We start from the raw sequence: 13,249 nt of genomic DNA, 5'->3' as shown, positions 1-13,249 counted from the left end.
CATTTTCCTATATTTATATTTTGTACCTGCTGTGTTCCATCTCTCACAAATCATTTGGTGTTTGCCCTTTTTGTTGTCTTTTCTTCTCCCCTTGCTCATTAAAGTTCCATCAGACACAATGTATTAAATGTTACAAAAAAAGAAAATATAAATGTCAGGGACACGCCAGAAGGCTTAGACCTTACACTCAATCTTTCTGATTCAAGCTGCCAGCGTTCTGTAGCATGTTCAGCAGTTGAAGGAGTGTACACTAAGGATATGGTAATATGTTAGAAAGGTTATTTAGAAAAGCCACAGTCAGAGTTGTATAAGACCGTGTTTGGTGAAGCTTTCTTCTACAGATTTATAAACTCAGTCAGGATCAACACTCAGATGCCAGTTTATGTTTTTATGCCAGTCCACCTACCTGGAGCTGCACTGTCTATACAGAGATGTGTTTTGTTATTTAGCCTAAAGTCATAGATCTAAATGGGTTGTCCGGACGATGGGCGGGTCTTGGTATTGGCCCCACTTCTCATTTTGCAGCTAAACAGTACACTAAAATGTGTTTCTGAAATGAATGTGAGATAAAACATAAAATACAGTAAAATAATCTTGATTCATATTTGAGTTCATGAAGAGTTATTGACACTGTGTCAGAGACTCCTCTGCTCTGATTGGTTGTTTTCCTTTGGGTTTGGTGGAATCTTGCAGATGCCATTAGGAGCAGCACACATTATCCCTTTCCACAAATTATTTTAGACAAATTATCCCTCTTATTGTGCTAGTTTCTGCTTTAAATTATTTGGCGAGCTACTTCTCATTTTGGTTTATTATTTTAGATTATCAATGCATTTTAATTAGTCCATTATACTAATGATTATTAAAAAAATGTATTTATGCTACCCCTGTTTGCTAACAAGATGTTATCGGGGGCACTTACCCACTGGAATTTGTGACTAAATCTAATGCAATGTTTTTTGCTTCACATAACCCGCAGATTTACATCAAATACATCCCAACCTGTCTGTGTGCACTCAACTGATTACTCACTCATTTGCTTTCAGGGCTTTAGATTCACTCTTTCAGTCTGTCCCTCGATCTGAACTCATCTTAGTTATGTTAATAAGAGATTACAAAAGTCAGAGTCTAATGTTTTTTTTTTTCCTTCTATACAATTGTATCTTAGTGAATGTAACATTAAAGCCATGTGTCTGTGTATGTTCAGCACCTTTATCATCATGGACAGCACTGTATATAGAAGAGAGTAACACATGAGGCCACGCCCCCATTCCGGTGAAAACAAACTGCTGGCTTTGACTGGCGGTAAACACAAATCCCACCTTAATCTATTTTACGTTAACCGGCCTGGAAACATCCTTCAATGACTAACATTAGTCAGGCAGACAGATATATTACATCGTTGCAGAGCGATGATCGGTTTATGTAAAACATCAAAGAGGTGGTGAATGTTTGTCCAGTTGAGTGGAGGAGAAGTGGGTAAAGGAGCCACTCAGTGTCCAGAGGTGACATCCCCACACATTTATTCTACCTCACTGAATCAGCAGGTAATGCAGAACTATGACAACCATCCCTTTCTCTGTCCTTAACATTCTGTGGTTTTAGTTTAGCTCTGTGAAAGAAAACAAACAGCCAAGGCTTTGTCCACCTGAGGTTAAATGATCTCTCTCTCTCTGACACACACACACTCACACTCACACTGCATCTTTTTGAAAGCATTCTAACAATAAACATGGAAATATTACTTGTATTTCCTCAAATGTGATCAAATGTATTTTTATAAACTGAGGACTCACTCCTGTTTTTCATATTAGCGCACTGAGGTCTTCTTCTTCTTCTATGTTTTCACAGGCAAGGGGGCGTGGCCTTTTACGTGATGGAGGGTTGTTTTTTTATAGTCCTGAATAGTTTGTTGGTATAGTGATACATCTAAAGAAAACAGTTCCCTTTAGTTCCTTTTCAGACCATTTAAAGCGTTGTTTTTTGCAGAAAAAGAACAGGTGGTCATCATTGGAATTGGAACATGAAGTGCAGTTCCCCAGCACATGGAATATTTCTGTTTTGTCCCGGCAGTGGGAGTCTCAGCATGCAGGTCTGTCCTGTGAACAGTACCAGTCATGGAAGAGAGAGAACGATCCAGAGTATCAGAGACAGGGCCTGGCTGGATACCTCAGAGACAACGGCATCAGTAAGAACACACACACACACACACACACACACACACACACACACACACACACACACACACACACACACAAACACACATTTCTACAGTTTACAGTATTATTTTCTAGCAGCAGAAGTTGTCGAAGGTAACATGTTGCACTAATAATAGATTTTTGTGATCTATGGCTCCGTTCACCCTGCAGTTCTAAATGACCTGAATCGGATTTCTCCGCTCATATGTGACCCATGTGTGACTTGCTCTGTGAACAGTGTGAACAGCACAAGTCCCATTCAATCTGACATTTTGAATCAGAATTCAGACACTTTTAAATGTGCTACTGAATCAGATACATATCAGACTTTTTTGAATGCAACCTCAATCTGAACAGCCAGGTAGCATTTAATGTGACTTTGACGTTATTCTGACCCTCGCTGCACTGTTTTGGAAATGAATTACAAATAAAGTTGATTGAAAAAAAAGTGTGCTACAGGAGGACAGCAGTGAAGCAGGCGGCCAGTGGCTCACACACTGTTTTTTAGCATTAATCCATAAAGTCCTACTATACCGGCGATTGTTTCCATGTTGGCTTCCGTTACACCGTTGTGGTGTGATGTCATCAATGATCAACTCAGGTTCACTTGAGGAGCGTGAGCTTTTCACACAGCAATCTGTAGACAGGCCACATTTAAGGACGTAATGTGAACAGACAAACAAAAAAACGGATTTGTGCATAAGACCTGCAGAGTGAACGGAGCCTAAGTTATATAAAACAAACCAACATGTAAGCAGCTTGCTGGGCCCACTTCTAATACAACATAACTACAACAACTGGTAACCTCTCTATGAAACCCTAATATTTTCTCTTCTAAAATACTGTGAAATAGAAGTTGGTGGGTTATACTTCTGTCATTCTTATGAATCAGGGATTTTTTGGCTTCACTCTCACTTTTGTACTCATCTATTCATATAAAATTATGAATTGATGACATTCATAGTTCAAGGTCAAAGTTCAGCTTCCCTGTGATATCATAATGTGTCATAACTTCAGGAACAGAAGAGGAAACATTTGGTCAGATACTGAATTGGTGACAATAATCTTCAAACTTTGAAGATTGTTTGGATCTGAAGATTTGTGTGAAGAATCAACATTTCACCAAAAATACACTTAATAACTTTTATTAAATTATTTACATTATGTCTGCAGTTTGGGTGTAAACTAGGAATACAACCACAAGGTGGAATTTCTGAATGAAGTTTTAGATTATCATTTTGAATGAAAGGCAGGTGGTGTTCTGGTGAAAAGTAATGGAGCTTGTCTTCAGTCTGACCTTCACTGGAGTCCCAGGGGTGAAATACCTGCTTATTCTTACACTAGATGTGAAGAATTGTTCCTGTGTGTACTGACACTGCCTCCCTCCTCTCTGTTTTCCCTCTTCCTCTTCCTCACTCTTCACATCCTGACTGTCACTCATCCACTCCTGCTTCCCTCTAGCCTGTCCTAACTGTCGCTTTCAGTATGCGCTGTCTAAAGGAGGCTGTATGCATTTCTGCTGCTCACAGTGTCGTTACCAGTTCTGCAGTGGCTGCAACAACCCCTTCCACACTGTAAGTCATCCTAGTCAACATAGTAATGGAGACAGCTGTTTTTTTATTAGACACAAATCGCTGGTTTTTTACTAAACAGTAGGGATTAACCGATATGGATTTTATAGGGCAGATTCTATTTATTTTTTTTCATCAGACTTAGCCGATGACCGGTACAGACCGCCAATTTTCTCGAGACGATTTTTGCTCCCTCAATTTACAGTCTTAATTTTAAAAAGAGGAATGTATATTGAACTTAAAAAAGGCGTCTCCAGCAACTCAGAGCTGCCTGTGGACGCCCGTCTGTAAATAATGCAGGGTAAAACTATCGGCTAACGCAGCAGCCTGCATCGGCCGATACCAAAAAAACGCAACTATCGGCTGATGTATCGGTCTCTCACTACTAAACAGTAAATATTATTACACTTTAAATGGGGTGTTTTCAGGCATCAGTTATTAGTGTGCGCTAATAATCTGCAGTAAATCACCCAGTGTAGAGGAAGTAGTCCATTTTTAATTTTATTTGATCAACAGCTTGTTGGAGGGATTACCATGAAGTATCAAATAAAATTCAGTCTTCAAGTAATGTTGAACTCTCAAATAACAGTCAAATTAACTCCAAAAGATAAAACCATAGTACTGATGGACTGATGTGCTGATGGAATTAGCGCTGTGGAAATGTACATAAAAAAGAAGGTAAATGTGGAAGAAGTGTCGACTTTGCAGTATAAAACAGGAGCAGATCAGAGACTCTGATAAAAATATACTTAGGAGAAATGAGGGCCTGACTCTTAAATAAAGGCCTTTTTGCAGTTTGCACTGCTGCAAATACCTGATGGGGACACCCTCAGAGTCTGTGAGCCACTTAGCCCACTAGTTGTTGCACTTGAGCTGTTCTATAGGGCCCTGAGCATGACAGTAATGCAGATCTGTAGGAGGTAATATATTTACCGTGGTTAGCTTCTTAGGCTGAAGTAGTAGCATGCAAGGGTGCCAGAGGATTACCAAACTGATTACAGTTCAGTTGGAGGGTCTCTTCAAAATGTCATGGGAACCCCGCAAATCGTCGAGATATTTCCGTTTAGACCAAAGTAGCAGACAGACTAACAGGCCAGCATCTCTAGAAGCACACAGCTAACGTTGCTAAAACTCCAACCTATTCAATGATTTTGCAAGCTAAATCAAGTTGTTGTATTCCAGAGTGGCTGTCCAAAATCTGTAGACCAGGACAAATCTCTCTACTCATCAGTCATTTAGAAGCTAAATAACTGATCGTTGAAAAGATTTGTCTGAGCCTTTCAGTGGCAAAAACTTTAGGTGACATATATTGTGGGTGTCCTGTTTGATTAAACTGCAGCCTGGTTCAGTTGTTACCGTCACTTACACAGAAATACATTGGGAAATAGGGTCCAAGTTGAAAGTACTAAAATTCTCTCTAGTATTCCCCTAGTAATTGAATGTTCTTATCTGTTGTTTTACTTGTTTTAAAAATAGCACTTAAAATGTACACAAATACATTAAGTTCTTAAAGTTCAGGTCTCAAAGAAAAGTGACGTGCTGGTATAAATAATTCCAGCTTCATTCTGATGTTGATGCCTCCGCACCAGTAAAGCCGTGGCTGGAGGATGTTTTCGGGTTGTCTGCCCCGTACATATCGTAAAAACTTGATACCTCAGGAATATTCTTCAACTTTGGCACAAATGCCCACTGTGAAAAGAATAATAATTCCTACGTTAATTCTGACAACATTTCACACAAATGTTTAACAGGATAAAATGTTGGTGACACGTTCTATCCAAAAGGTCAAAGGTGACATCATAATGTTTCATAACTCAGGAACAGAAGGGGAGGTGTCTGGTCAGACACTGAACTGCTGTCGGGTTAAAGACGCGTGTGAAACATCCATGTTACACCAAAAAAAAACCTTACAGCTTTTACTAAATTCCTTCAGTCTTCACTACACACAGTGCTGTGAAAAAGTATTTTTTCCCCTTACAGATTTCTTCTGTTCTTGCTTTTTTGTCACACTGGCATGCTTCAGATCATGAAACACATCTATGTATATATGCAATTCCTTTTTCACGTAGGGCCAGGTTGGTTTGATAGCTTTTTTCCCTTAATAATCATCATTTAAAAAACTGCATGTTGTATTTACTCAGGTTATATTTGTTTGATATTAAAATGTGTTTGATGATCTGAAGCATGTCAGTGTGACAAAAAAGCAAGAACAGAAGAAATCTGTAAGGGGAAAAAATACCTTTTCACAGCACTGTATATGATGTCAATCTGTATGTCAACTGCAACTGACTGGTTAATGGAGGTATACAACCACAGTGCACTTTTTATAGTTTTCTTTTCAAACTATGTTTATATTGTCGGAGTACACTTCTCTGAACTCTCTAAACATTAGTTCTTAAGTGTTTTAAGTGCTTAAGTGTGTTTGGTGTCTCCAGTGTTAGAATGAAATACTTCAAACTATTTTTTTGTTGTGAACATATCTTAAGGTTACCATAGAGTAGATTAACATTTGACAAACCTGAACAAGCGTCTCTTCTACTTCTGTCTTTCTATTAGACCTGTGCAGTGGACGAGTGCAGTGTGTCTGGATTACATGCCCATCATCCCAGAGACTGCCTCTTTTATCTGAGGGACTGGGAACCTTCCAGACTGCAGGCTTTACTGCAGGTACACACACACACACACACACACAAGAGTTCCGCCTCCACCCCAGTATAATGGATGAGATTGGAATTTAGTTTTGTGTTGTTCACAGAAAATGTTAAACTTTGCAGACCTCAGTATGAACTTCCTACTGAAAAAGTCAACTCGAGATCAAAATTAGAGAACAAATCATCATAAGTACTTGATTTTATATCTGCATTTTATTTCTCCAGTGTAGTTCAAATTAATTCTCTTTTTAAGATGCTTAAAAATTGAGTCTTAACAAATGTCTTCCAGTGGCAAAACTACGGTGGCCCTGAGGTGGAAAACACAACAACGCTGGAAAAAACATTTTAGAAATGCTGTTATAGTTACTATATTTATTTTACCACTTAATGCCTAGTAGGGTTATCAAAACAATCGATACCCGGAAAACATAATCAATACTAAAAATTGGTATTGGAATAGATACTAACTTATCTTAGGCATATCTTAGGCATCAACAGTGCAGCCGCCGCCTCCTCCAGTTGATGCGTAACGTCACTCAGCAGCTCTGCAGACAAAACAAGACAGAAGCTCCAGCTCCTGTCTCTGAGCTCATGAACACTGGTTTATCATGTTAACAACACTCAGCTGAATGAACACAGGTAGAGCTGCTGCTGGAGGACCCTTGAGACCAGTTGTAGTAGAAAAAGCAAAAGTACCGTTTGGACACATTAGCATACGAGGCTAACGACCAGGGAAAGGCTAAGGATGTAAACAAGTAGCACAACAAAGTCTCTTAAAGACCCATACTCCAGTATTTGAGTCAGTAAAGTTTCTGTTTTAACAACATTGAAGTATTAAACAGTTCAGTTGTTATCACTAAGCTAGAGACTAGCAATAAACAATAAAAAATAACTATATTTTATGTATCAATCAAGTATTAATTCGTTGTTCTGTAATTTTGATCTCCAGTGTATATAAAAATGGCAAAAGCATTTTACACCCGGGTGCAAATATAACTGTATGCTTTTTGTATTATTAAAAGTGGATGCTATTCGTACCCTGGTCTATATAGCAATGTGTGCTATTTTCATTCTGGTGTACTTAATAAGGCTAAGGCAAAGTCTATTTTCATCGTCATTTTTTTTTTTGCCTTACCCTAAACATGTAGCTTTGTTGCCTAAACCTAACCGATCTGTGAAAATATTAAGTCCTTAAAAATGTTTAATTATATCACAGGCTGGAACCATCATCTCCTAGGTGAGAGTCAGATGCTTAAACCACAGTTAGGTAACACATTACTACACGTTTTTGCTCTTTGACGAGATGAATCAATCTAATCAACAACAAAATATATTGATGGGCTATAATAAATAAATAATATAATAAAATATTATGATTCGTGGTGTTTATTTGTCTTAAAAACACAAAACCACCAAACCGCTGGTCCCGACCACCTGGTGACTGGTCCAGCACCACCGGGCGGCGGGTACCGACCACTTGGCGTCTGGCCTAACTGGTCCGTACCACTGGTCTGTGGACAGACTGGACAGACCAATGAATTGGCTCCAACCTCTTTTCCTGTTCTTTGTGACTCACAGAATAATGGAGTGGCCTTCAACACTGAACCACCTCCTGGAACACAGACAGGTAGGTTTCCTTTGCTTCAGCTGGCTCGACTAGGCTTACAACTCTGAATATAACCTCCGCAGGAGCAGGTTAGGTGTGCGGTATAAGTTGCCATGCCAATCTAGTCAGGTTAAAAGAGAGCCATCTTTGTGACATTGAAAACTCTGGCTTAAGTAATGGGTTACCTCACTAACCACTCAGGGCGCACTCACACTGTCCATCCGTACCGTGCCCAAACAGGTTTCACGGCCAAAGCCTAGTTCGTTTGACCAGTGTGAGAGCAACCGTACCGCGTCTGGAAAGGGGCGCGCTTGCCGTCCACGGCCCGTTTGGGAGAGTTGGGCTTTTGTAAAGCACGTTTGTACATGTACGAGCACAAGCGTGCACACGTGTACGAGCACGAGGCCTAAGGCGGTTCTGACGTCATTTTATATGCGCCTGTTGGGACATAGAAAAAAGAAGGAGGGACCATGCGCAGACATTTAAAACAATGGCGGTGAAAGGTTCACGTTGGTGTGGTGCGGAGGTGGAGTGTTTACTGCAGATTTGGCCGATGAAAATATTCAAAAACAGTCGACAAGACGCACAAAAACTCTGAGGTCTACGGAAAGATTTGTAAACAAAGCGACACATCGCGATGATGTCAATCAATGCGTGTGACCCCCTCTTTGTTTCTCATTTTTTATTTTTCTTCATCCTTCATTTTTCAGGTCTGTGTGGAGTGATAGAGCAGAAGGATGAGGGAGGGCAGCAGCCAGATTCAGCTTGTGGAGCTCAGACCCAACCTGGACATGCTGGACTCTGCGAGTATGATGGCTTTATTGAGAATAATTTGCTTTTATCTCCAGCCGAGGCCTGTTATATGTGATACAGTGTATGTAAGTGCCTAGGCACAGCACACTTTGCGGCCCTGGCCCGGTTGAGAAAGGCGGGCTTCGGCACGGCACAATTGCACATGTACAAGCACAAGCACGAGCATAGAAAGTGTATATATACGTGTGTTAGCAAAAAGCAATTGTTCCTTGGCCCATATCTTTTGAAGCAGTGTGAGTGCAGGCTGGGCTCGGCCAGTGGGGGAGGAGGGAGGGAGAGGGGGGGGGGCAGTCGTGGCTAAGCACTGATCAACCAGGCCAAGCTTGAGCACACCCTGTGTCTCCACAGGCTTCAATCATGCAGAGCTCAACCCAGGAATCCATACAAAGAAGGGACAAAATGAAAAAAGCCAGCCTATGAAGGCCAAAAAGAGGGTTACTGTAATATTCAAATAAATAAAATGCACTTCTAAATGTAAATAAATGCAGCAAAGAGAAAAGCTTTGCTCTCTGCGCTGACGATAAAAATAACTTACACTTGGAATATCTGGCTCTCTTGCACAAAAGCAGTAATATCTATAGCAAGAGTTTAGCATGCAGCCACCTCAAGACGGTTCGGCAGAAAGAGAGAGGAAAAAAAACAACACAATGTCACGTACACCCTGACAGTGTCTCCCTGGTTACGCTACAGAGAGGCCTATGTTCCCAACAGCACGCTTAGTTTTGGTTTACACTCGTCTCACAGTGAACAGCATGAGGCTGCCGAGCTTAACAGTGAAAAAGTAATGTCAACTAAGCTAACACTGCTTAGCTAGCTCACGTTAGACCTCTGTCAAGGCTGCCGTGGTCACACACAGTAAAGAAACTCACTGTGGTGTTATTGTGAAATATAACACAAGTTGCTCTAACTAGGGCAACCTAATGTCCACAATGTAAACGTCAAGTAGCTGAGTTAATCAGTGATGGAGGTAAATAATCACAAGCTCTCTTCATGAGCTAAAGGTTTGTGCAGTTTGCATTTTGTTTTTTTCCAAAGTTGAAGTTTCCCACTGCTGTTGGAGCAGCAGAGAATTGCACAGCTTCTTCCCAACTTCCTAGACATCGTTGTCAAAAGTAATGCTGCATAAAAAGAACAGGTAAAAGTAGAAAATGTACACTAATGACAGCTCCCATTCAAGCGCACACACACTGGAGGAGACGCCACCACAGCAATGACTTCGCCGGATTCGTCTATAAACTGTATTTCCCCAAAAAGTCAGGAGGCAGCACTAAAAAACAGCTAAAGAATCTCAAAGCCCAAGGCAGTTGTCGTGTTCACACCCAGCTCCAGCAGTATGTAACTAGAAAATATACTTGCACCCATCTGTGGGTATGTTGGTCTTAAAATTAGGTGTGGTCAGGCGCAGTGTTGGCACATTGCTATCTTGAGGCAGCAGAGAGCGATTGTTCCACTGACCAGCAAAAACTTGGTCTAAAGTTAATAGAGCAGGAACAGGTGCCTTATTCAGATGTAATAGTGATCCTTTCCTTAGTAGAAAACCACTGGATCCTCCAATTTCCCAAATCTGCCTTTTAAATCGCTATCCACAACTTCTCCATTAACATCCACCACTCTGTGGTTCAGACTGCTAGAAACCTGGTGTGACATTGGAGGACCAGCTATCCTCCGCTGCCAACATCATTACGATGACCCACTGCTGCAGAATAATCCTGGACAGTGGCCAACAGCCAGACATTGCTAACACTTGTAGCTCGGGGCGAACCGCTGAACCATTCAAAACGTCTTTTTTAACCACTAATAGTGCTGAAAATAACACCAAACCTCTGCAGTAGCATGAGAAGAGTCCCTACACATAAAACAAAGCACCAATAACATAGTTAGGGAACCCAAAGTTTAACAAAAAAAGACTGTTTTACAATGCTACAAGTCTCAGCAGCCAGCTACATTCTCATTGGGAGGTGTACTTTGTCCCGCCTTAACAGGTGAAACAAAGCTAACAGGAGACTCAGGAAGCTGTCAATCAATTACAGTAGACACACCCACAGTCCTGAGAAGAGGTCTAATCAACTAGTTAACTGAAAACACCTGTGTGGGTGTTCAGGGGCTTTAAAACACATTCCATTCAAGCTGGACAGAAACAAAGTAAACCTGTCACCAAGCCTGTCTGTTTTTCCATTGTTGCAACAATCGCCAACTCTGGTTTGGTCGAATGAAATCCTTAATTGTCAGAGTAAGATGTGAAAAGATAAAGATGTTATGTAATCTCCTCAAAGCCACTAGACTCCATTGACAACAACAGTAATTTTTGTAAAAAAAAAAAAAAAAACACACCTCATTCAAACTGACAAAATAACAGTCCAAATCTGCTGGTAGTCTTTCCACTGTTTCAACAATCACCAACTCTGGTCTGGTCAAAATAAATCCGAAACCCACAGAGATGTGCAAAATATGCCAGACATAGCTCCACAGGGCTGTGTCAGAGTATGGTCATCATTCTGGGATAGGGGAGAAACGTTTGTATTTCTTTAAACCAATCATAATCATAATAATCATCTGTGACTAGTTATTTTTAAAATAAAATCTAAAATTAATATATAAACAACACTGAAGGGAAGTTATAAACAAACAATTGGCAGATTAAGCACCAAAGTTACGAGTTACCTTGGCAGTAAAACCAATCACTACATGCCACAGGGCGCTGAACAATGATGAAGACACAGAAACAAACATTCTACTGAAGGAAACAAAACTACTTCAAACTAAGGTGGATCACATTGAACGATAGTTCAACAGCAAGGTGGAGAGCATGCATGGATCACTGGAAGAAAAAACGAAAATAGAAATAAAGGAAAGAATTGACTTGGAGATCGGCATTATTACATTGCGACTGCTTGAAGAAAAGATAATGGTCAGCCTTAAACACTCAAACACATTTGATCTGGACATGTCAATTGTTGTAATGGGCCTGCCTTATACTGATGGCAAAGAAAGAAAGAAACTACTACTGGAACTGGTCCGGGATGTGTTCCCATACCAAAAATCATTTGTGTTTTGAGGCTGCGAGCAAGAGGTCCAGGCCCAGGAGTGATGAATGCTGAATTCCGTAAGGTGGAGGATAAGGATGCTGTGCTAAGATTCAAACAGAAGTTGTAGGGCAACGACTGGTTCAAAAAAGTGTACATACTGATACCCATACTGATCGAATCGCTCAACTTTAAGACAATCCTTCAAGAGATGCCAGCGGTTGTTAAGGATTTTGACATCTCCGGGAGCGGTCGTCTGATAAAGCAGACCCACACACAAGCAGACCCACTTCTGCTGAAGGTGGGAGACGCTGAGGAGGATTTGCCCAACTCATTAGCATAGTCTATCCTTTTGATTTATCCCTAGCACACTGGAATGGTAATAGCTGGACTAGTTTGAACTGTAAATGAAAAATTGTATTACTGCAAACGCAGATATAATTTCATTAAAGGAAACACATCTATCACATGATGACCAGATTGATTTCCCAGGATGCGCATGTTTTGTTAACAACAGAAAGGCCCATGTAAGAGCCGGAAAAGCTTCAGGAGGATGGCATCCTGGTAAAAAAACAATCTGTTGGAACATTTTAGAATAAATGTGATGGATGAAAGCATGGACAATATAATTGGAGTGCATAGAGAGTTGCAGTTTAGTTTAGTAATCTTCTGTTATTTACCAAAAGAAGGACACAGATTCAGTTAAGTCCCTCAAAAAGGCCGGCCGTCCACGTAAAACAAGTGCACGGGAGGACAGGATTATGAGAAGACTCTCAGTGGGGAATCAGTTCAACACTACAGCTGGAGTTGGTCTCCAGTTCGGTGCTGAACAGGAAAAGGATCTGTCTCTGCACAGTGTCTCATTGTTTAAGACAATTTGGAGTGAAAGCCCACTCTGCAGTGACCAAACCTCTCATCAGCAGAAAGAATGAAAACACTAGACTTGCCTGTTGATCTGCTTTGTGATCATGCTAACATGATGTTTTCCACGTATCCAGGAAGCATTACCGAGAGTACCTGGTCAGCCTGATCAACAGCCATTCCATCGACCCCGCCCCACTCTACAGCTCCAACGAGCTGCTGCTGGCCTGCAGGAGGTACAAGGTGGACGACACCCGCAGAGACGGAGAGGACTGCTTCACTTACTACAGCAGACTGCTTGAGGTGAGTGTGTGTGCATATGTTTGTTAAAAAAAAGTGGCAATTTTTAGCCATGCCATCATCATGGCTCAACGGTTGGTAATGTGGGTCTGTCGGTCCACCATGGTGGTCCACACATAAATATCTGAACAACCTGATCCCAAGATTTTGGCCACCGGTACCATCTGGGGGAATAATTCCAATCGGGATTTTTGTCAAGGTACACACGCCTAGTGCCAGAAAAGAT

The 13,249-nt window shown here is 41.0% G+C and overlaps 1 protein-coding gene across 1 annotated transcript in view; it reads left to right on the top strand.

The window, feature by feature from the left end:
- The window catches only part of rnf31 (ring finger protein 31), a gene marked incomplete at its 5' end in the record, with an annotated part of 42,941 nt that overhangs the window by 27,650 nt on the left and 2,042 nt on the right, over positions 1-13,249 (top strand). Inside the window, 6 exons of the mRNA XM_083928020.1 lie at positions 2,074-2,188; positions 3,660-3,772; positions 6,326-6,436; positions 7,999-8,047; positions 8,737-8,833; positions 12,861-13,026. Coding sequence (XP_083784146.1) covers positions 2,074-2,188; positions 3,660-3,772; positions 6,326-6,436; positions 7,999-8,047; positions 8,737-8,833; positions 12,861-13,026 — 651 coding nt within the window. The remainder of the gene's footprint in view (positions 1-2,073; positions 2,189-3,659; positions 3,773-6,325; positions 6,437-7,998; positions 8,048-8,736; positions 8,834-12,860; positions 13,027-13,249) is intronic.

This window comes from Echiichthys vipera (genome assembly GCF_963691815.1).
Source record: "Echiichthys vipera genome assembly, chromosome: 15".
NCBI lineage: Eukaryota > Metazoa > Chordata > Actinopteri > Perciformes > Trachinidae > Echiichthys > Echiichthys vipera.
The sequence above is the reverse complement of the archived record's forward strand: the minus strand, read 5'-3'. Positions and strand labels throughout refer to the sequence as shown.